The sequence below is a fragment of the Peromyscus leucopus genome, chromosome 4, assembly GCF_004664715.2.
Source record: "Peromyscus leucopus breed LL Stock chromosome 4, UCI_PerLeu_2.1, whole genome shotgun sequence".
NCBI classification, from domain to species: domain Eukaryota; kingdom Metazoa; phylum Chordata; class Mammalia; order Rodentia; family Cricetidae; genus Peromyscus; species Peromyscus leucopus.
Window position 1 is genome coordinate 145,655,643 of NC_051066.1, and position 24,188 is coordinate 145,679,830.

The window sequence follows — 24,188 nt, forward strand, 5'->3', positions numbered from 1 at the left end:
ACTGGGGAGACAAACAAACTTCTATTCACCCATAGTAAGATCACTGATCACACACAAAAAAATGATTCTACATAGCCAGGCACAGGGGCACACACCATTAATCCTGGCACTTGGGAGGCTGGTGAATCTCTCTGTGATTTGGAGGCCAGCCTGGTCTACATAGTGAGTTTCAGGACAGCCAGGACTATGTAGAGAGACCCTGTCTCAAAACAAAACACAACAAAAAATGGTTCCACCCAAGTCTAACTTGGTTAAACTAATGAGGTTTTTTTTTTTTTTTTTTTTTTTTTTTTTTTTTTTTTTTTTTTTTTTTTTTTGAGACAGAGTCTCACTGTGTAGCTCTGGCTGTCCTGGGAACTCACTATGTAGACCAGGCTAGCCTAGAACTCACAGAGATCCTCTTGCCTCTGCCTCTCAAGTGCTGGGGTTAAAGTCTTGTGCCACCGTGCCCAGTTTACCAATGAGTTTAATTGGAGTTATTTACAGGAACACGGGCAACTTACAGACAGCTATACCACAAAGGAAAGTCTTCCTCACTGAGCCATCGGGGGAGGGGCCTGGTATGGCTAAACTGCCTCATGATATCTCCCTCTCCTGTGAGGGCATGCTAATGGACTCAGTCTTGTGAGGGTCTCATGCTAGTAATCAGCTGTTCTCACTTCAAAATGACCACGACATGCCTGTATTTCTAAGAATGAACATGTGGAGACTGGATAGGAGGCTCAGTGGGTAAAATGCTTGTTGAACAAGTATGAGAACCTGAGTTTGGGTTTTCAGAACCTACAGATAAAAGCCAGATACTGTGGTGTACACATGTAACCCCAACAAATCCTGAGGAGTCACAGACCAGCCAGTCTAGCTTAAATGGTGAACTACATGTATAATGAGAGACCTTGTCTCAGAAAATAGAGAACTATAGAAGAAAACACCCAGTGCCCACCTCTAGCCTCCAGATGCACTAGCATGGGAAAGCACACACACACATGCAATTAATTTTTTAAAGAATGAACATGTGTTGAGGATGCTTTATGATCCACTCACAAGGAAAACAGTCAGGTGCCAGCCAGAGGAGCTCCTCAGAGCACTGATGTGGACGTGAGGCCCAAACTGCTTTACTTAGTAGCCAGCAATGCTTCCTCACCTGTCTACTACAGCTGTCAGTAGTGTGCACACATTTCCAGAGTGAGATGCCCTGAGCCATATCACCAGATGTGCCGAAAAGTGCCATATGAGCATAAATGTTCCCCCATGGTCTCTCAATTTTTATAAAAAATAATCTTTCAAGACATTTATTGTTTGTTTATTTATTTATTTATTTAGTTAGTTAGTTAGTTAGTTTTTCAAGACGGGGTTTCTCTGTGTAGTTTTGGTGCCTGTCCTAGAACTTACTCTGTAGATCAGGCTGGCCTCAAACTCACAGAGATATGCCTGGCTCTACCTCCTGAGAGCTGGGATTACAGGCATGTGCCATCGCCACCCTGCTTGTTTTTATTTTTATGCATGTGTGTATGAATGTATGCCATATGTGGGTGGGTGCCCATACAGGCCAGAAGAGGACATCTGATCTCCCAGAGCTGGTGTTATAGGCAGTTATAAGATGCCCAGAGTGGGAGAACAAAACTCAGATAAGGTGATGTATTGTGTACCCTGATAAACTTGCTGAGGACCAGAGGACAGAGCCAGCCACGAGATTAGACACAGAAGTCAGGAAGTTGTGGCACACACCTTTAATCCCTAGAAGTGACATGGCTGGGCAGAGAAAGGTATATAAGGCCTGAGGACACAGGAACTCACTCTTCAGGCTGAAGATTTCATAGAGGTAAGAACTAGTGGCTGGCTGCTCTGCTTCTCTGATCTTTCAGCTTTCACCCTGATATCTGGCTTTGGGTTTTTTTTTTTTTTTTAATTATAAGACCAGCTAAGATTTGAACAACAGTTGGGTCTTCTGAAAAAGCATGTGCTTAGCCAATGAGCTCTCTCTCTAGCCTGGCCCTGTAGGATGGGGCCTGAGCATTTCGTCAGGGGGAGCTTCCTAAGAGCCTCAGGCTGTGCTTCCAGAAGCCTCCATGGTTGAGTCCCTGAGACTGGGGAGCTGTATCCAAGAAGGCCCCTGTGCTGACTATTGTTTTTCGATTTAACTCAAGTGAGAGTCATTTGGGGAGAAGGAGCCTCAATTGAGAAAATGCCTCCAGGCGATCTGGACGGGCCCTGTGGAGCCAGTTTCTCCAGTAGCAGTTGATATGGGAGGCCCCGCCCATTGTGGGTGATACCACCCCTGGGCAAATGATCCTGAGTTGTATAAGAAAGTAGATTGAACAAGTAAGTCATGAGGAGTAAGCTAGTAACTGTAGCATGAATCTTCAAAGTTCTTATTAATAAAATCAAACCTGAAGCCAGTTATTGGGGTGAATGCTGGAAGATCAGAGAAGCAGAACAAGCCACAGCTTCCTCACCTTGCCAATTTCTCAGCTGATCCTGTTTCCTCAGATTTGGATGCCTCTCAGCTGAACTGTGCTGCCAGGCGGTGGTGGCACATGCCTTTAATCCCAGCACTTGGGAGGCAGAGCTAGGCGGATCTCTGTGAGTTTGAGGCCAGCCTGGTCTACAAAGTGAGTTCCAGGAAAGGCGCAAAACTACACAGAGAAACCCTGTCTCAAAAAACAAACAAACAAAAAAAAGCCTAAAATCTTAACCAGCCAAATGCTGCTAGTTCTTTGTCTTCACGCCTTATATACCTTTCTGCTTTCTGCCATCACTCCCTGGGATTAAAGTCTTACTTCTTGGGATTAAAGGCGTGAGTCACCATGCCTGGCTGTTTCCAATGTAGCCTTGAACTCACAGAGATCCAGAGGGATTTCTGCCTCTGGAATGCTAGGATTAAAGGTGTGTGCTACCACTGCCTATCCTCTATGTTTAATATTGTAGCTGTTCTCTTCTCTGACCCAGATAAATGTATTAGCATGCACAACATTTTGGGGAACACAATGCCACCACAAGTAACTGCTTCAATTCCTGCCTTCAGGTTTCTGCCTTGGGTTCCTGCCCCAGTTCCCCTCAGTGATGCCGTGTGACCTGAAAGTTGTAAGCTGAAATGACCTTTTCTTCCTGAATTTGCTTTTGGTCATGATGTTTAATCACAGCAATGAAAACCCTAAGAAAGACCCGAGGAGTGGAGCCTGCCTCTTCAGTCTCCTCTCCTTCCTCATCCTCCTGTTTACAGGTAATGTAAAATTTATTATCTTGCATTTTTAAAAATGTAGTGGGGCAGTATTAAACCGATTGCATTGTGCAATCATTACACCAGCATCTAAGAACTCGTTAACTTGCAAAATAAACTGTCCTTGTCAAATATTAACTCCCTTTCCCTTCCCTTAGCTCCTAGCACCCATCACTCTACTTTTTGTAGATGAATTTGACTCCTTTGTACCTTTGTGAAGAAATTATTCCTTCAACACGATGCCCTCAGGAGTCACTTATGGTGAGGCAAGCACCAACATTTTCTACCTTAGCCAGGTGGTGGTAATGCACACTTTTAACCCCAGCACTTGGGAGGTAGGGGCAGGTGGATCTCTGAGTTTGAGGCCAGTCTGGTCTACAGAGTGAGTTCCAGGACAGACAGGACTACACACAGAAACTCCATTTTTGTTTTTGTTTGTTTGTTTGTTTGTCTAAGTTTCCTACCTTTCCAAGGCTGAATAATACTCTATTGTCTGAATCTAGGATGGAGTTCAGTACTCAACCTCTTACTTCAAATATGAGAGTTGCCTGGGTTCAATCAATTTCATTACCACAGGGGTAGGGGGAAAGCCAACTTCTGTAAACAGATGTTTCTGTCCTGCCAGCTACTCCCAAATACCCAGCATCTGCTTCCCAAATTACCACACAGAGGCTTATATTAATTATAAATGCTCAGCTGGTAGCTCAGGCTTATTACTAACTAGCTCTTATACTTAAATTAACCCATAATTCTTATCTATGTTTAGCCATGTGGTGTTGCTAGAGTTTTCCTGGTCTTGCCTGGCCCATGATCAGGACAAATCTCTCTCACTCGCCAGTCCCACAGCTGCTCAGACCCAACCAAGTAAACACACAGAGACTTATATTGCTTACAAACTGTATGGCTGCAGCAGGCTTCTTGTTATCTAGTTCTTATATCTTAAATTAACCCATTTCTATTAACCTATAAGTTGCCACGTGGCTCGTGGCTTACCGGTACCTTACATCTCGCTTTCTATGGTGGTGGCCGGCAGTGTCTCTCTGACTCAGCCTTCCGCTTCCCAGAATTCTCCTCTCTCCTTGTCCCGACTATACTTCCTGCCTGGCTACTGGCCAATCAGTGTTTTATTTATTAACCAATCAGAGCAACACATTTGACATACAGAATGTCCCACAGCAATGTGGCTTGGTACCTTCTCTCAGTTTGGTGTTCTCATCTTGCTTCCTCTGTATCTGGCTGGTGACTCCGCCCTTCTTCTTGCTAGCATTCTTAATTTGGTCACCCTGCCTGTACTTCCTACCTGGATACTGCCCAAAAAGTATTTCATTAAACCAATTTAAGTAACAAATCTTTACAGTGTACAAGATTATTCCACAGCAAACGTCAAATATTCCATTGAGTGAGTATGACTGTTTGAATGAAGATGGCCCCATAGGCCCACAGGAAGCAGCATTATTGGAGGTGTGGCCTTGTTGGAGGAAGTGTGTCATGGGGGGCAAGCTTTGAGGTTTCAGAAGCTCAAGCCAGGCCCAGTGGCTCACTCTCTCTTCCTGCTGCCTACTGATCCAGCCGAAGAACTCTCAGCTCTTCTCCAGCACCATGTCTGCCTGCTTGCTGCCATGCTTTCTGATAATGGACTAAACCTCTGAACTGTAAGCCAGTCAATGAAATGCTTTTTTTATAAGAGTTGCTGTGGTGATGATGCCTCTTCACAGCAGTACAAAACCATAACAAAGACAGTTGAGGGAAAAGGGTCTTATATGTTGTCTCTTGACTACTGGGCTCAAACTACCTCAGCCTCCTGTTAGCTGGGACCGCAGGGATGGGTTCCACTTCACTCATCTGTTCATCTGCCTGTTGACAGATGATGGCTTACTTCTGTCCTCATGTGAACCACGCTGCAGCCCATGTGCGAATAAAATTGGCACTTCAGGACTTTATCCACAGCTAGCTGGGCAATCTTTGCTGTGGGGTAAGTTCCCTTCTCCTGGAGGCCCTGAATTATGTGGCCTTCCAGTTCCTTGAAGCCCCTGTGGTGATGCAGTTCATGCCATTGGTTAGGTCCTGCTGGATTCTCTACGGGTATCACATTCCAGAGTAAACTAGAGGTTTATATCTGGTTCCTAGATGCATCTGCCACATTCTGTCATTTCTTTAAAGGGTAGATGGTAAGCAGAGGCGTCACCTCCCCTCAGCTGCTTCACCTGGGCCATTGTCTCAGAGTCTGTCACCCTCAGGCTGTGTCTGGTGGAAGGAGTGTGCTGGAGTTACAGCAAGGTGAGGCTGCATGCCTGTAATCTGGTAGGCAGGTATGTCATGGTCAGGGTAGTGTAGGCATGCTTCTACCACAGACTAGGATGAGACGGGCTGTGAGAGGATGAGCATGCAGTAGCTAATTGAGTACCAGTAGAGCCAACTGGCTAATTGTTTGCTGGTAAATTCTTGCCTTTGTGGGTTCATTCGACGAAATCCTATAACCTGCCTCTCACAGTTCCAAGCTCTGGAAGCAGCCACTGGGATGTGGAAGTCCTTTGGCTGTCTTAGGGAGTTCTGGGTAGGAGGTCTTGGCCATGGTGGGCATCGAGCTTTTCAGAGGCATTTAGAAGGGGTAAGAGGGAACCTTCCTGGGGAGGGCTAGTAGAGGCATTAGGACCCTACAGTGATCATGTACAAGCTGCATTTGGAGAGAGGTCTTCACATGAAGGGCAGTGAGTGCAGGAACTCTGAGCAGGCTGTAGAGACACCAGAGTGAGTGGTGAGAAGCTCGACTCCCTTCCTTCTCTCCTCACTTGCCAGATTCTCTTATCATCTCATGGAGCCCAGCTGGGCTCACCTCCCCAGCCCTACACATGCACATAGCTAGTCTGGCCTTGTTTGGAGGAAGAGCCGCAGACACCAGGTTCTCAGGCCCTTAGATTGATGCCAGAGCCTTCCTCCTGCTTCAGTGTCTAGAAAATGTTTTTAGAGCTTCCAGGGCAGTCCAGGGCTCCTGTTGGTGTCTGTGGGGTCTTTCTCCTGTAGGTCTGGAACCCTGAGGACATCCCAGAAACAGAGTCTATGTAAATGAGTGTGAGTATGAGTGTGTGTGAATGTCTATGCCTGGGTGTACGAGGCTGGTGGTGTTTTGTCTGTTGAGCTCACAGCCTTGCATACAGCCATTGACATTCCACCTCTGTCCAAGAGAGGGCACTACCAGACAGAGCCATGTTAACCTCAGGATTCTGTGGGGACTGGTGCCACCTAGTGTCCATCTCAGTACACAAAGGGGAAGTGAGGGCCGGTGTTCTGCCACCTCGAAGAGAAGAGGAGGAGGGAACACATTGAAGATGGCAGGGGTGAAGTCAAGCCCAGTTCATACATAGTGAGGCAAAGACGGATATGAAACCAAGGAGGAACCTTCTCTAGGCCTTCAATCCTTCCCCAGGGCTGGGGTGGGCATGTTGGATGCTAGGTAGGAGCCTGACATATGACAGGTGAGAACCTTTCCACCAGTCCCTCCCACCCTCAGTCTGGGACATCTGTAGTGGGTACCTCCTGCTGGCCAGCAGAGCTGAACATGTGGTTCCTGACTCCATCTTTGATGAGAAGACACAGAATGCTGGTGCTGAGAGATTGCAGGTCCAATCTCCCAATGATGCAGCAGTGTGGTACTACAGCGCCTGCCCTCCCACATCCTCCCTTTATATCCTAGGCCTTTGCTGCCTCTGGGAACCTGTCCTCATTCCCTCTCAGAGCAAGAGTGACTGAGATATTGGGCTTAGTATTGGTGGTGAGAACTGTCCTCTGCCTGGGCACATGTGGGCCTCAGTAGACTGCCCTGGAGACCTTCAATCTCTCCCTCAGGGGATAATCCTTCATGGAAAAAGAGGCTCATTTCCCCACACTGGGGCCCATCAAGGATGAGTCATCCTGGGCGGGGTCTCCTGGAAACCCAGTCTAGGGCAAGAGAGCCAGGTTAGGGCAGCAATGAACCCCACTTTGTACATGGTTTGTCCCTCATGATGATTCTGGGATTGACCATATTTGTGACCATTGCTGGATTATCCATAGGGGAATTTGGAGGGGCAGACACATCTCCTGGGGTCCTGTGTGGTCCTGGAGGCACACCCTGGTCATGCCTAGTGACTCCCTGAACCTGAGTCCTCCTACCTCTTTCTGCCTAAATGTCCCTCCAGCTGAGGCTGTACCTAACCAAGCTGCTGGCCTGTCCACAGGCTCCAGAAGCCCTCCCTAGGGACCCTCTAGCTCTAGCTCAGGTACAGGGCTTCCCCCTCCTAGTTACTTTAAGTGAGACTTTCCTGTCATTTTTTTCAAAGCAGAGTCTTTAATGGCTGTTTAATATTCATAATTAGTATGTTAATGTCCCCTCCACATCTCTGAGCTCTCCCTATGTCTGGGCTATTGTCCTTCAGCTGTAGGATAACAATGCCTTGAGGTGCCTACTCGCTCCCTTGGGAACTCCTGGACATCAGCCTTCTGGGTGAAGCCACCAGACCTGGGATGTGCCCTGGGCTGAGGAGCGTCCCAAGTCCCCAGTGTTCTCTGTTCACCTGTCTGCCTGCCCTTCCCCCATCCACTGGCTCCTGATAAGTGAGGTAGTAAAGGGAGATGGCTTGAGAGTTAGAAATACACTTTTGATGGGATTTACTTTATTATGTTTAATTGAAAAGCACTGAAGTTGGGTCATGAATATTCAGGTTGGATCTCTGGCAAGAAGCCAGTTGTTGGTGATTCAGGGACTCACCTCAGCATGGGGCCTGTCCAAGGGGGAGTAGTGGTGGAGAAGTTATTAATTGAAATAGCTTCATTAATTAGTAATTAACAGCAGGGTAATGACTATGTCACACGTCGTATTTCAGTGATGCCCTTCATGTGTTATGGGGCCTTTAATTAAAGGATGTGCATTTTAATTAAAGGCAAGCCTGGCCCTTTGGCCTTTGGAATACAAAAGACACCCTTGATTCAGTGAAGTTGGGGGAGGCTAGAGGCTATGAGGGTCACAGGCCAGTGCAGGAGAGGACCTCGGCCCACGGCTACAAAAGGGAAGGAGAGTCCCCTGAATGCTGCACCTAGTGCCCACTGATTCCCCAAGGGCCCAGAGTCCTGGAGGGGGGGCCTAGGGAACTGTCCTTAGGGACACAAAACCCCCAGTGCCAGCTTTATTCCCCTTCATCATGAGCAGGTGGTTAGTGAGGCTATGGTTACTCATCCATCTTAGCAACAAGCAGAAGGGCTTCAGCTCCTAACACCCGTAGAAAGACTCTTTTTACACAAGGGTTCCAAGGGCTTTAAGGCACAGCTGTAAAGTGACATTCTGAAGCCCAGCAGGCAGAGCCCTGGCCCCTGGCAGTGGTGCTGGGCCCTGGAAGGAAGCAGAAACAGGAGACAGGAGTCCTGCTACTTGCTTTGATGAACAAGGTTGCCTCTTGAGGTTCCTGTTGTGTCTAGCTTCCCTCTTCCTGCTGGGTCACCCCAGACAGCCCTGAAGCAGGGGGCCAAGCTGCTCACTGAATGGAGAAAGTGACTATGGCCAGTAAGGAGGGACTTCCTGCTCAACCCTGGACACACAGCAGCAGAAAGCTGCTGCCAGCTGGGTGGTGGTGGCCCACGCCTTTAATCCCAGCACTATGGAGGCAGAGGCAGGCGGATCTGAGTTCGAGGCCAGCCTGGGCTACAGAGTGAGTTCCAGGAAAGGCTCAAAGCTACTCAGAGAAACCCTGTCTCGAAAAACAAAACAAAACAAAACAAAAGAAAATAAATACTAGGGCTGGAGAGATGGTTCAGAGGTTAAGAGCACTGGCTGTTCTTCCAGAGGTCCTGAGTTCAATTCCCAGCAACCACGTGGAGGCTCACAACCACCTATAATGAGATCTGGTGCCCTCTTCTGGCCTGCAGGCATACATGCAGGCAGAACACTGTATACATAATAAATAAATAAATCTTGAAAGAAAGAAAGAAAGAAAGAGAAAGAAAGAAAGAAAGAAAGAAAGAAAGAAAGAGAGAAAGAGAGAAAGAAAGAAAGAAAGCTGCTCCTGCCCCAAGGCTAAACCTATGCTACAGGGTCCTTTCACTGCCCCAGCTCCTACTGGACAAACACTTGAGCAGAAAGCTGCTGTTCCTCCCCCCCCAGGCCCACTCCCTCTTTGCCATGCCCACCTTTCTGACTCTACCTGTCTTTGACTCTTTACTGCTTTGTTTCTGTCTTAGAACACTTTCACACACACGGGTCAATATTCACTTACTTATGTGTAACATGGCACAATTCATACACCCATACAGACACACACATACACGTATTCCAAATACATGGACATATCAATATACCATTGTGCATGCACATATCTGCACACACAAACAGGGGTCCCTGTTTCCTGGAGTTCATGGGCAGTGCGCCTCAGTATCTAGTTGCCCCAGTTGGTAGTGGTTATTGACTGAAGAAAATTCAAGAGCCCCTCGCCCGGCCTGGGAAGCGTGGCCTCCTTGTTTGACTGCTGGATGGAAGCAGACAGCTACGGGAGGTATCTGGGAATCCTTGCCTCCTGTGAGAGGGCAGGAGTTTGTTTTGTGCCCCTCTCTGGCAAAAGTGGGCAAAGATGCGGAATTGTGCATAGGATGCAGAATGTGCATAGGATGCTGGGGCCGTTGAAAATGTGACTGCGACTCTTCCCCTGACTCTGGTGGCTTTAGAAGCTTGGCTGAGGTTTCTGCAGCTTCAACACTTAGTGTTGGAATCCAGCTGCCATGCTGTGCAAAGACTCCATGCAGGAGCTACCTAGAAAAGCTGGCTCAGGCCTGAGTTCCTGACTGAGAGACCACAGGGTTTGGAAGAGGTCTATTCCTTCTTTTCTTTTCTTTCTTTTTAACATAAATTTTAATTAACTTTTCTTTTCTTTTCTTTATTTATTTATTTATTTATTTATTTATTTATTTATTTATTTTGAGACAGGGTTTCTCTGTGTAGCCCTGGCTGTCCTGGAACTCACTCTGTAGACAGGCTAGCCTTGAATTCACAAAGATCTATCAAAATTTTCCCAGGGGCCTGTCCTGAAAAGATTTCTCCCAGAGTCTTGGGGAAGACACTACAGCTGGTGTGGGGTAATCTGAGGGAAAAGAATCTTTATACACTGTGCTCTTTCGTTTGTCCATTTTATTTCTCTAAGACAAAATTTTATCTGCACAGCTTCAGGTCTGTTCTCACACTCGGTTCCTCTCTGTCCCCTCTCTTCCCGTCCTCTTGTAGCCCTAACTAAGCTCTTCTATCGATCTCATCTTTGTCCTCCGTTCCTCTGTTTCCCATCTTTCCTTCCTCTCCTACTCTCTTGACCTGATTCAAATCCACCTACAATCTGCAAAACCTTTTTCTTCCTCCCTCCTCCTCAGCCACTCTAACCCTTGCCCAAGCCACCCCCCCAGTCTTCACTCCACCTGGTTATGCAAAAAACCCTTTTGTCCTGAGTCAATAGCTCTGCAACGCCACTAGGCCTGAGAGAAAGGGATGGTCTGAGCTTCATTTGCACAAGAAACAAAGCTATGCATTTACACATCCGCCTGTCTCTTAGGCCTAGGAGACAGGTGTTGTCTCTGTAGGGGTGTTACCTAGTTCAGATCAGCAGTAGGTCTGAGAAACTTATACTGTTTGTTCTTATGGCCTAGGAGTTATGGGCACACAAGAAATTGATAGTAAGAAACAGCTAATATATTAAAAGCCAAATAACATAAAATATTCCTTGATATTTGACTTCTCCTCTAGAAGGATTCCTTGATCTTTCTGGAACAGCAAAGATCCACCTGCCTCTGCCTCCCAAGTGCTGGGATTAAATGTGTGTGCCACCACCACCTGGCACTTTTTTTTTTTTTTAATTTACCTATTTTATGTGTATGAGTGTTTTGCCTGTTAACCCTAACCCATAGAGGCCAAAAGAGGGTGTCAGATCCCCGGGGACTAGAGTTTCAGATGGTTGTAAGCAGTTATGTGTGTGTTGAGAATTGAACCCTTATCCTCTGGGAGATAGCCAGTGCCCTTAACCACTGAGATAACTCTCCAGCCCAAGGGGCTTGATGGCTTTATTTCTTTGTTTGTTTGTTTGTTTTTGAGACAAGGTCTCTCTACACAGTCTTGGCTATCCTAGAAATCACTTTGTAGACTAGGCTGGCCTTGAACTCAGAGATCTGCCTGCCTCTGGCTCATAGAGAGACCTGTGCCACCACACTCAGCCTTTCAAGGGGGTTGCTTCTTTTTTTTTTTTTTTTTTTGGTTTTGAGACAGGGTTTCTCTGTGTAGCTTTGCTCCTTTCCTGGAACTCACTTGGTAGCCCAGGCTGGCCTCGAACTCACAGAGATCCGCCTGGCTCTGCCTCCTGAGTGCTGGGATTAAAGGCGTGCGCCACCACCGCCCGGCTAAGGGGGTTGCTTCTTAAGTAGCAGCCACTTTCTCTATAGCTTAGAAGGAGAAAAGAGCCAGACCAGGTGCTGGGATTCTGAACTGAGATCACAGGCTGCAGAAGGTAAGGAGTGTGTAGGACCAGGTAAGGCACTGGGAAGAGGGTGTCTGAGCTGGGACAAAGGACAAGGGCTGCTTTATAGGAGTGAACATTTCTGGGGGAGGGGAGAGCCTGGTGGTTAGAGAGCTTGGCGTGTACATTAGGCAGTGTTGCCTGAGCCTCAGGTCTGGCCCAGTGGCCACCACCAAGAGCCTCTGATGCATCATGCCTTAGTCTGCTCACAACTGTGGCTTGGAGAGAATTTGACCAACACTGACTATAGCCTACTCTGTCTCAATCCTGTGCCCCATGTTATCAGAGCAGGCAGCCAGACCTCAGAGCTACTTCAGGAAAAAGCCTTTAGCTGAGTGAGTCTGTGTCAAGGTCATGCTAGTGGAGACACCACTAAGCATGCAAGATATGTGACATAAAACATAGCCTGTCCAATTAAATTATTTAATGCACTTAATATTAATTACCGTCCTCTAAATGCATGAGTGGTTCCCATGTTCCCGCCTTTTTTGGTCCAGAATGCAGGCTGGAAACATATTCTAATATTTCCCTGGGCTCATCAAGAAAAGCAAGACTGGACCCTGCCCTGTGTAGGGCCACAGGGAACCTTGTATCTGACTACAGAGGTATCAGTACACAGACCAGCTTACACCTCAGCTCTGGCTGTACACAGCAGGGGCATTCTGGGATTTTCTGGTTGTCTGGTCACCCCATCTAAGGGCCATGTGACTATTCTATAAACAGAATTGAGAACTTTCCTGTGGACACCTCCAGCACATAGCATCCTCAGTCTGTGGAGCTGACTTCAGTCAGGGTTTTTGTAATCAGCAAGGCAACCTTCCAAGTCTTTGAGATTAGAGCCTATGCCTCCATTATCACTCTGCTGACCTAAGCACAGTCCTGATTTCCTCGTCCCTGAACAATTTCCTGTTCCTCCAGCCCAAAGCCAATGTGGGAAGTTAGGGAAAAACTCCCAAAACTCTGGAGTCCTCTTCTGTCTGGGTCAGGTGGATGTGTCACCTTTGTCCTCTGTAAGAGCTGAGCTTGGTTAAGGCACTGGAGAAGTGACTGCCTCTGTGGGATGCTGGAGGGCTGGGGTCTTTTTCTGTGGACCCTCAGCTTCCTTATAACTGGTCTTATATGGGGCTTCCAACATTTCCCCCTCATCATGTTTAATTGGCTAAAAGGACTTTCACCATGGTTAATTGTAGCATGAATCTTAAAGAGTCTTATTAATAAAATGAAACCTGGTGCCAGTTATTGGGGTGAATCCTGGAAGATCAGAGAAGCAGAACAAGTCACAGCTACCTGTTCTTGCCAATTCCTTAACTGATCCTGTTTCCTCAGACTGGATGCCTCTCAGCTGAACTGTGCTGCTCAAAAGCCTAAAAGCTTAACCAGGCTCTAAATTTCTGGTGCTCACACCTTATACACCTTTCTGCTTTCTGCCATCACTTCCTGGGATTAAAGGTGTGAGTCACTATTGGTGAAATTATTATGGCCACTCCACGTAGTTAAAAGGGAGGTTTATTTTGTGGGGTAACTTACAAGTGAAGGGATAGTTTACAGGGTCTGGGAAAGGTGTAGCGCAGCCCGGCGGTGTTCTCTGGAGAACTCTGCTCAGTCTACCTCCAGTGTCCAGGGTCCAGGAACCAAGAGAGCCCGCGCATCTGGATCTTGGGTCTTCAGCATCTTCTCTCAGGCCCGCCTTGTAGGCATTACCGTTACCAAAGCCTCAATGGAGGTTGGAACTTCTAGGTCAAAGCTGGAATGGCTACCCACTACAAGTCACCATGCCTAGCTGTTTCCAATGTGGCTTTAAACTCACAGAGATCTGGATGGATCTCTGCTTCCCAAGTGATAGGATTAAAGGTGTGTGTGCCACCATTTTCTAGTCTCTGTATCTAGTGGCTGTTCTGTTCTCTGACCCCAGATAAGTTTATTAGGATGCACAATATATTGGGGGACACAATATATCACCACAGTTAATTTCTCTGTGACAAACATAACTGCATTGGTTCCTTGGTTGGGTTAGAGTTGACCTGCTATCTCTTCCACCCTGTCAGAGTCACCACATTCTCCAGTCTGAGATCCTAGTTGATTTGGAGTCTGTTATCTTACAGTTTGTTCATCCATCTGCCTTTAGTGGACAGCAAATGACCCTCCAGGCAAGTGCAAGGACCAGGTAGCCAAGAAAAGGCAAAAATCTTAGCTAAGAGCAGCATTCTTGGAGCCAGATCTGCTGCTGACCGGAGTCTCTTGGGAACCTCTCTTGGTGGCCTGTGGGGTTCTGTCCCTCTGGTCAGCAGCAGTCAGGGATATAGCCCCTCATTTCTGTCCACTGAGCTTTGCCATAGTGGAGGCTCTTGCCCCTCAAATCCAATGTTCCGTCCATATTGAATAGATTGCAGGCAGCAAGTGCCTTGGGCCAGTCTCTCTCTAGTCTATCTGTTCTTAGGAGACAGATGGACACTTGCATTAACCTTCCAGGAAAGGAGACACTCTGCCTCCTTAATTAGTTCTCCTGCTTGTCTCCCTGACCTCACCCTGGGCCTGGGAGTGTCTGTCATGAGGCATCTTTGGGATTGGCCTTAATTGGCAGCTTTTTGCACTCTTACAGAGATGGAGAGGTTGAAGCTGCCTCCAGGTGGGTGGAGAACCAGGTGTCGGTGAGGACAGGATCACGTAGAAGTACTAGGGGCAGCCTTTGCTCAACCCTGTGGGATTAGCTGCTCTCTAGAGCTGGCCCTTGCGTTCAGTCTCCGTGGCAGGGAAAAAACTCTGAGCATCTCCACAATCACTGTATTTGTGGTCCTGTTCAGAGCAGTGGCCCCAGGAAGCAATGGCCATGCTCCCACGCCCATACCACATGTGTGGCCCACTAGGTCTTGCTCCAGGAGACTCTGGCTTCCTCTCATAGCCTTGTCTTGCTATTCACCCCTGCATCTTCATCTTACAAAGACAGGGTCGGTGTCTGTTTGCTTGCGGGCGGGATTCAAAGGGGTTTGAAGAATAAATGTTTTCCTAAGTTTTAGCTGACATTTAATTTTAATGACTTTCTAAACAAAGTAACTACGGGTTGAGTGCCTTTTCATGGTTTGCTGATGTCTGACAGGTGTTTTGCCCATGTGGGAAGCAGCTGTGGAAAGCGTTTTCCTAATAGCTCATAAATAACAAGCACTTAGCATCTCTCTTTGTAGGTGGCGCTGCCAATGGCCAATTTGTTCCTCAGAAGTGCCCACGTTGGCCTGTCAATCAGTTTTTGCCGTAGGCACTTTTTGGTGATTAGAAGCCCCTTGGAGAGTGAGGACTCCAAATTAGTTTTAAATAAAAAATAAGAATATTCATGTTGCTGAACATCTAAAGGCAGAGGAACAGCAGAATTGGGCCAGTGGCTCTGGTCCCAGTGCCCGGGGGAGAGGCTGTGGGCCCAGACCCACTGGGGTCCCCAGGGACTAGATGCAAGCAGGTGACACAAAAAGCCACCGAAGTGGGGGTGACAGGCTCAGGACTCTCTCAAATGGAAGGGACATCATGGGCAGTACATCACTGTTTTAGAACACAGCAGCCACAGGAGAGGGCACCACTGTGTCTCAGGACAGGACATAATTGGCAGGCTCCAGGCAGGAGTGTTTCATGTCACTGAGCCTTTGCTGGGACATGAAAGCTCATTTGAGGAGCAGTGAGGGAGCAGCCCTGTCTCCTTGAAAGAAGAACAAATGTTCCTTTTGAAGAAGTTGCAGTGAGCAGGGCCAGCTCCTGCAGCATGATGGATGCTGTCCCTTCGGAACCCAATTCCCGATGCGGAGGCTAAGGCTCAGAGGAGCTTGGCCCCTGGCCAAGTCTGCAGCTTCTAAGATGCAAGCCAGGACGTAGGTCTAAGTTTGGATTCAACCCCCAAGCAGGACTGCAGAAGGCAGTAAGAAGGGAAGTAGCTCTGCAGCTCCAGAGTGGGTCCCAGAGAGAGGAGCCTGGGGTCAGCATGAGCCAGTCCTGAGAAACCAGCTCAGGAGCTGTTGGGTCCCAAGGAGGCCAAGGGCCTGCAGCTTCAGGGTCCAGGTCCAGGCCCAGGTGGTTTGACTGTGCCTGCTACTCTCCACTTGGATTAAGTCTTCTCTGTTTTTGTTCCTTTTGCAGATGAGAGCAGTGAGCAGCATGCCCACCCCCCACTGCCCCCTCAGCTCAGGAACGCAGGAACCTCTATGCAGTGTGGAATGGTGGCTGCCTACGTTTAAAGAGATCAACTTCTCCAAGAGGATAACACTGAGGAGAGATTGGGGGTGGGGTGAAGAGTACCAGAGCTTAGATTCATATGTGCAAAGGCTTGGTGTGTGTGTGTGCAGGCTCTGTGTTAGCTGTGGAGAAGCTTCTGGAATTCCCTGATCCTTTTTGGTTCTCTGCAAGGTTGGCTTGGGAGCTGAGGATGGATTATGGGGAAACAGAGGCCCACCCACTACGGGGTTGTCAGACTGCTGTTCTTCCCCCCACAGTGCCCATGGATAGTGGGTACAGACAGGTGAGAAGCCAGGGAGGACTGATGAGGACTGGCATGCTTGGCAGTAGTTGACCCAAGATCCCACTTGGTACAGTGAACAGGCCCCGACAATCTGGGAGGTAGCAAAGGGTCAGGTCCCAGGAGAAGGGGACAGGCAGAGAGAGGAGGTAACAGGGCAGTGGGAGCTGGCCAGGCCCACAAGGCCCTGGAGGCAGGGAGAGGTTGGGTGCAGGAATATTGGCTGTTAGGTACTATCTGGCAGACATAATGTGCTCTGCATCAGGCCAGCCTCTCTGAGAATGGGATGTATGGATACATGGCAGACCCAAATACATACAGTCTTAGCCCAAATGCCCCTCAACATGCCCTAGGCCCCTCCCCATTTCTCTGCTTCCCTTTCAGGAACTTTCAGTACCACAGTCACCAAACCTCATAAGGATTTATTTCCCTTGGAGTCCAGTCTGCCCCTCATGGTGTCACCATGCTCCTGGCATGAGAGGTGGATTCTCCAGCACTGAAGGTCCTTGCTGTCTATCCCAAGTCTTGGAGCAGTGGGCCTGGGGCCTGGGAAATGCTTAAGAATGCTCAGCATCAGATGCCGTAGGCCTTGCCCCTCTGCTATATAATTTTTGTCCTACCCAGCTTCCCATCTTACACACTGTTAATGGACAGAGATGACCCACATTATAGCCGTTTTGTGCTGACTTAGAGGCCCAGTGGGCATGGGAGGCTGGTGGCCCAGGCCCACTCTAAGTGAATAGCTTATGAGGTGATCAGGCCGTATGACACACAGTGGAGCCCAGTGGTAGTCTCTAAAGGTGACCGAGGAGAGTGTGAGAGCTGGTGCCTTCCAACCTGTCAGCTCAGAGCACTGAGGAATCAGCCCTGAAGCTGCAGGCCCTTGGCCTCCTTGGGACCCAACAGCTCCTGAGCTGGTTTCTCAGGACTGGCTCATGCTGACCCCAGGCTCCTCTCTCTGGGACCCACTCTGGAGCTGCAGAGCTACTTCCCCTCTCAGGCCCTCAGAGGTGGCTGTCTGCAGTCCTGCTGAGGATCTGGATCCAAACTTGGATCTAAACTTGTTTGCATCTTAGAAGCTGCAGACTTGGCTAGAGGCCAAGCTCCTCTGAGCCTTAGCCTCCACATCAAGAATTGGGTTCTGACAGGCAAACAAACACTCCTCAGGAAGTGGGTAGGGTCCCAGGAAGCAGATGAAGGCCAATGTTGCTATGTGAGTCTACACCAGGCATCTGCTGGCAAAGCTGCCTCCTGGGGCATGTTTACAGGCTAGGTTTCCAATCACAGTGATGCCAGCTGCCTCAATTTCCCCTTCTTTCCTATAGCAGTGCTCTGCTGGGCAAAACCCAGGCTTCAGTCCGCGTCCTCAGTGCCCCTCTTGACTTCACTCTGGCCAGGGCTCCTTCACCACCGTCCTCCACTTCCTGTGCCCCTCTGAATGTCCTCTTCTCCTCCCCCACGTGCCCCTGTGCTGCCTCAGCCCCTCCCACACCCTCTTCCTTGCCTGTTGAGCCTCTTGATTCTACCAGGGTTTGGCCCAGGTGTGCCCTCTGTGGGACCGAGATCAGCGCAGAGACCTTTGCCCCCCAGTAGGCTACAGATGCTGCAGTCAGTAACTCGCTGTCTTTACTCTGAAATGACTTTTTTAAAAAGTACAGATTTTTTTTTTATTTTTCTGAGATTACAATATAATTGAGTTATTTCTTCCTTCTCTTTACTCCCTCCTAAATGTTTTAAATGATTTCATTTTGTATGTATGCATGTATGTTTACCTGCATATGTATGTGTCAGATCACCTTCAACTGGAATCATGGATAGTTGTGAGCTGTGGATGCTGTGCTGGGAATTCTCTGTAATAATAATAAGTGCTTAAAACCAAGCCATTTCTCCAGCCCTGTTGTTTGGATTTTTGAAAGTCTCTGTATATATCTCTGGTTGTCATGTAACCCACCATATATATATCAGGCTGGCCTCGAACTCACAGAGATCCACTTGCCTCTGACACCTGAGTCCTGGGATTAAAGGCATGTGCCCAGCTGGTTTTTTTTTTTAATGTGTGTGTGTGTGTGTGTGTGTGTAATATAATCACAAAACAAGCCAACCATTTGTGTTGTTAAGGCTCATTTCAGCCGCACCAAATGCATTATAACTGAGCAACTAGCACATTTGTCTCTAGATCTTTTTCACCTTGCCCAAAATACCAATCATCCCCCTTCCCCCTTTAACACCCTGGGAGTCCCTGGTGGCCCCTAGTGGCCATCCTTGGTCCCCATGGGTTCATTATTCTCTGCACTTCATAGAAATGAAACAACGGAGGACATATGTGGCCTTTGTGCCTGGCTTCTCCTCCGACCACGTTTCAGGTCTCACCTGTGTGGTATGTCAGTGCTCCAAGCTTTTCATGACTGAACAGTAGTCCACCACGTGGCATGGCTCGTCTGTCTAGACGTAAGCTGACACGAATTTGCGCCAGTTGTTCCTGTTGAGCCCTGCGTAGGGTTGAGCGCACCGAGGATGCTGCTGTGTGTGTCCAGCATTTGTCTCAGTCTGTTTCTAGTTGTGACCCTTGAGCACACAGATTCTCCCAGGATCTTTGGCTATTTGCTGGTATAGAAAGAAGTCACAAAGGACCATCCATCTTGCCTCAAGATGCAACAGATTCTGATAGGCAGATAATAACAGGCTCCTACCAGGCCAGGGCTTGGTGATCATAGTGTACCCCTCCAATCTGGGGTCCCCAGTTGCTAGTGGGTACTTGTGTTTTGCTGGGTGTGAGTGTCTATATGACAGCCAGAGTCTCCAGCTAGGCCTCTGCTACACCACTAAATATTTTAGCAAAGGAACATTTTTTTAACTGAGTGGCCAGATGTCCAAGTTGACAAAGTGCTTAAGGCGTTTGCCTGATAAAAAGCCTGAGCCCCCGCTAGATGGAGATTGAAAACTCGCCTGAGGCAAGTGTGTGATATTAAAAACATCCCCAGATCCTTTGTGCGGGCTCTGTGCACGGAGGTTTGAAGTGGGCATCCATCTGTCGCCACAGCGTGGCCTGATACTCAACAAAGCCTGATCGATCTTGGAGCAGGGCACTCTGCAGCAGTCCGAGTAGGACCATGAGGCCAAGAGCTGGCTCCACACTGAGGGAGCATCATCCATATGTATGAGCTGGGCTGTGGCTGGCGGAGCTGAGCTGGGCTTATGAAGAGGACATAGACTGGTCTGTGGAAGCACCACCAAGCCTCTCCCCAGCTTTGTCTCCCAACTCTGCTTGCTGGAGATATTTGCTTCCTGGAAAACTACCTCTGGCATCTAGGAGCCTCCAAAGAACAGGAAGGATCCAATGGAGGCCACAATTCTCTCCTGTGCAGAGGTGGACATCAACCCAGAGCCTGAGCAAAACCAGATGTCTACCCAGACCATAAGGGAGAGGAAAGAGAGAAGGCCCTGGGAGGGGCTAGGGTAACTGAGGTTTCCCAGGAGCTGGGCACAGCCCATCCTAGCACGTGGTACAAAGAAAGAGCTAAGACTTCCTGTGGGGATGAGTGGAGCTTTCAACCCCAGCTGTGATTTGGCACCCAGGGGCTTGATTTTTAAGCTACTGTGTGCATGTGACTAATGGAGGTCCTTGCACTGACGGATCTAGGACAGGTAGCATTATTGACATGGAAGACATTCTATGGTAGGTCTGGCCTATACAGCCTGGTTTTGTTTGCACCAATAGCACCATGGCTATTATGATGCTAGTGACCATTGTTGAGCTTTCTATGGGCAGTCTGTCATTTCACGTGACTCTGACAGACCCTCACGATGAGGATGTCATCTCCTGCCTTTTGTATACGGCCAGGAAATGGACTTTGCCTCTGGGTCCTGGCTCTGCTCTGGGAAAATGTGGCTACGCATGCTTTCTTCTTGGTCACTGTACAGACTCAGTGGGCACATTTAGCTCTGCAGGAGTCTGGTGATCACACAAGGATCCAGTGTAAATTCCAGAGCCTGGCCGTGTGGGTAGACTCAGTCTGGCTGCTCAGCCTGCACATGTCCCATGGTCTTGAGTTCTCCTCTGCTCAGCTCATTTTGATGTGGATGAACATATCCTTCCTTGACTTCCGAGCATGAAGGCTGATAGATTCCTGGACCTGAGGGGAGGCAGCTGCCACTCAGGTAAGGGACACAAGTGAGGTGCTAATGTGAGGTAGACCCTGATCAGGAGAGGTGCTTAGGTGAGTATCCTGGTTTCCTTTAGCTTGCAGCAATACAACACTGACCAAAAGCATCTTGGGAGAAAAGGATTAATTTGGCTTACAGTTCCAGATTACAATCCATCATTGAGGGAAGTCAGGTAGGAACTCAAGCAGGACCCTGGTGTAGAAATCATTGCTGACTTGTTCTCATGATTATTCACTCCAGGGTTATACTTACCTAGCTTTCTTTTTTTTTCTTTAGATTATTTATTTTATGCATATAAGTGTTTTGCCTGTATGCATGTATACATACTACATATGTGCCTGGTATCTGTGGGGTCCTGAAGAGATTATCAGATCCCTTGGAATTGGAGTTATAGCCACCATGTGGGTACTGGGAACCAAACCCAGGTCCTCTGCAAGACTGTCCAGTGTCCATCTCTCCAGACTATTTGCTAACTTTCTTTTCCTTCCTTCCTTCCTTCCTTCCTTCCTTCCTTCCTTCCTTCCTTCCTTCCTTCCTTCCTTCCTCCCTCCCTCCCTCCCTCCCTCTCTCCCTCCCTCCCTTCCTACCTTTCTTTTCTTTCTCTTTTGGGGGGTTTTTCAAGACAGGTTTTCTTTGTGTAGCCTTGACTATCTGAGAACTCACTCTGTAGACAAGGCTGTCCTTCAGCTCACAGAGATCTGCCTTCTTCTGCCTCCCAAGTGCTGAGATTAAAGGCGTGCACCACCACTGCCCAGCTTGCTAACTTTCTTATATAGTCCACAAACAATGCCTAGGGATGGTACTTCCCACAGTAGACTGAGGTCTTGTGCACCAATTAATAATTAAGACAATCCCTCACAGCCACTCCACATGATTACTCCTTTTGTGAGGCGACTCTAGGATGTATCAACTAGACGGTGAAGTGTGCAGGTAAGGCAGGCAGATGCGGCATACAGGTGAAACAGTCATGCTCAGTTGGGCTGCACAGGGGACTCACCACTAGGCCAGCTCACAGGTTCTCATAGCTACAGTGATTAAAAACTCATCAGCACTTGGGAGGCAGAGTCAGGTGGATCTCTGTGAGTTCAAGGCCAGCCTGGTCTACAGAGCGAGATCTAGGACAGTCACCAAAACTACACAGGAAAACCCTGTCTCCAAAAACCAAAAACCAAACCAAACAAACCAAACCGAACAAAACGAACCTCATCAGTCCTGGCACCATTTAGCCCAGTGTATCCAAAGCCCTCTCTTCCATTCTTTTCCAGGAGGCAGTACTGTCCATGCCTCCAAAGTTCCCTTCATGGGGCACCCTTGGTCATCACAGGATCTGTGTGAGAGGTGGGCATGCAACCTACACTCAGCTTTTTGATGAGCTTTGTTCTACCTTGAAGATATTTTTGAGCCTGAAAATTATAGATAAGCAGGAAACTGGCCGATCAGGCTGGTTGGAGACAAGGGGAGGGTACGGCGGAAGGGTAGAGTGGGAAGGGTACAGCAGGAAGGTGCTATTCTGTATCTCTGACCCTCTTCTCCTCCCTCCCATCCTCTACACTTTATCCCTCCGTGCCTCCTCCTCTCCTTTCTTTCTCCCCCTTCCTCTTCCTTCTGCTAATGTCTCCTTTCCACCGGACCAGGCACTGTTTCCTGAGGCTATTGCCGGCTGAGGCCACCCTCCTGACTACTAGGATTCAGCTATTGCAGAAAGCCTGGCTACTAGTTTCTTTCTTAGGGTGCCCCTCTACATTCTTAGCAATCTTAGGGTGGCTGCCTACATACCTGTAACTTCTGGTAGCCCTCCATACTGTGTGGCTAGGATGTCTTAAAGTGAGTGCCTAGAAAACCAGAATACAGGGAAGTTTGCAAGGACTCCCTTCCCAGAAACCTTCCAAGGTGGCACCCCAACCCTGACTGGACTAGGTAGGGCATGGTCTTCTGTGGGTGAGGTTGAGTCAGAGACCTTGGTTCATGTTCTGGTATCTGTAGGCAGCAACTGAAGGACCCGAGATGAACCCCCTCACCTCCTTCTCCTGTCTCCCACCTGTGAGGTGGGAGTAACAAGATCCATGATTCTTCTCACTGATGCTTGTATTTCCAGAGCATGTGGCATGCACAGCAATAGCATTGAGCCCACATGGCCCTAAGATGGCCCCACAATGTAGCTTCTGGGCAGAGAGCTGAGGGGCTGCTGGGCTGGCAGGCCTCTCTGCTGACTAGTTTCTGGGATCAGATAGTTTCCCTGTAACGTGTGCACAGGTGTGCAGCCTTTGACCCTCACATGTATTGCATGCCAGGGTTAGGGACACGTAGCTGGCCAGCTCTGAGCCTCTGATTCCTCTAGCAAAACAAAGTCAGAGGTAAGACTTGAATGTGCCCGAAGGAGGGAAGGTGTGGGCCTGAGGCGTGGCTGGTGGCTCTGACTTCTCACAGAATTGAATGATCTTCTAAGGCTGCTCCAGAGGCCTTGGAGCTCCACAACTAAGTGCCATACACTAGATGGCCGAGATCAAAATATGCTCCCTCTTACACTTTGAAGCAGGAACCGGAATCAGTGGCAGCAATCCTCCTGCCTGCCTCTCTCGGCTCCATCCTTATGTTCTGTCTCTGAGCTCCTGCCTTGGCTCTCATCAGGTCACACAGAACAGGACAACAGGGGATGTTGCCTGCTCTCCAGATTGCAGCTTTACCACTTTTCATCAGATAGGCCATGGTCACAGACCTGGAAACAGGATGGTGGCCGGTTTTGGCCTGATGAAGTCCCATGTATGAGGATTTGCCCGAGGTGCAGTGACCCCAAGAGAGGCAAGCAAGTCCAGGACTGTGCAGGGACAGAGCTCAGTTTGCTGGGGACTCACTGAGCGTCCCTTTTCCTGGATGGCAGCAGGCCAGTGGGTTCCATGTTTGGACAGGAGGGGTATGAACACAAGACAAAGCAGTAGCTTTATTCACTGGACTGTGCTGGTTTATCTCAAGCTCACCTCAGTCTGGCACATCCACGCTTGGTCGCTGACTGGGAGAGCTGTATGCACCACTGTAGTGTATTTTTTTTTTCAATTATAGTTTTCTGGGAATTTATACAAAATAACCAACTAGAGTCACTTAGGGCCCATCATCAAGTTGCTGCTCATGATGGCTAAGATCATGCCATGCTGGGACCATACATACCCTTTGAGGATTGTCTCTCAGCCCATAAAAATATCCACAAGTGGTGGAGGATAATTCAGGGAGTAGAAGTGTGTGCGGAAGAAGGCCTTCCCCTTGTCCCATTTGCTGTTCTTGAGCACTGGAGACCCATGGTGGCCTGTTCACATGTCCCTCCAGAGTTGTTTATGCCTGGGCGGCTGCCACTGCCTCAAAGTGGAGGCCAAGCTAACATGGTGGCACAGCCTTTAATCCCAGCTCTCAGGAGGCAGAGGTGCATGGATCTCTACAAATACAACACTAGCCCGGCCTTCCTAGTGAGTTCAAAGCCAGCCAAGGTTACAAAACAGAACCCTGCCTCAAACAACAAGAACAAACCAAAATGGAGGCTGTATATGCTGCCAACAGTTCCTCTGCTCATGTGTTCCCTTGGGTCCTGGAACTGTCTGCATCAGAGGGTCTAGGTGGATGGATGCTATCAGTGGGTGGCTGCATAGTATTCTCTCAGTGAGTGGCCAAGTCATTTCTTGGTCCTGGTTGACAGAATGGAAGTTACTGGCCTCTGGTCACCTGGCTGCTTGGGCCTCATGCCAGGGTCTGGCAGTGCTCAGGGCAGAGCTGTGAGTTGTCACTCTGTATTAGATCTCTTCAAGACCAAACGGGT

The 24,188-nt window shown here is 48.6% G+C and overlaps 1 protein-coding gene across 5 annotated transcripts in view; it reads left to right on the forward strand.

Annotated features, from left to right (window-relative positions):
* The window catches only part of Slc17a9 (solute carrier family 17 member 9), a 34,695-nt gene extending 16,582 nt beyond the window's left edge, over positions 1 to 18,113 (forward strand). For 2 of the 5 annotated variants that reach the window (XR_005091458.1, XR_005091454.1), the window contains 4 exons: positions 3,023 to 3,220; positions 3,376 to 3,478; positions 5,082 to 5,189; positions 15,847 to 18,113. Coding sequence is in view for 1 of the 5 variants with exons in the window: in XM_037205468.1 (XP_037061363.1) it covers positions 3,023 to 3,090 (68 nt within the window). In the remaining 4 variants the exon portion in view is untranslated. The other 3 variants (XR_005091456.1, XR_005091455.1, XM_037205468.1) reach the window with 3 other exon arrangements.
* Positions 18,114 to 24,188: the final 6,075 nt, after the last annotated feature.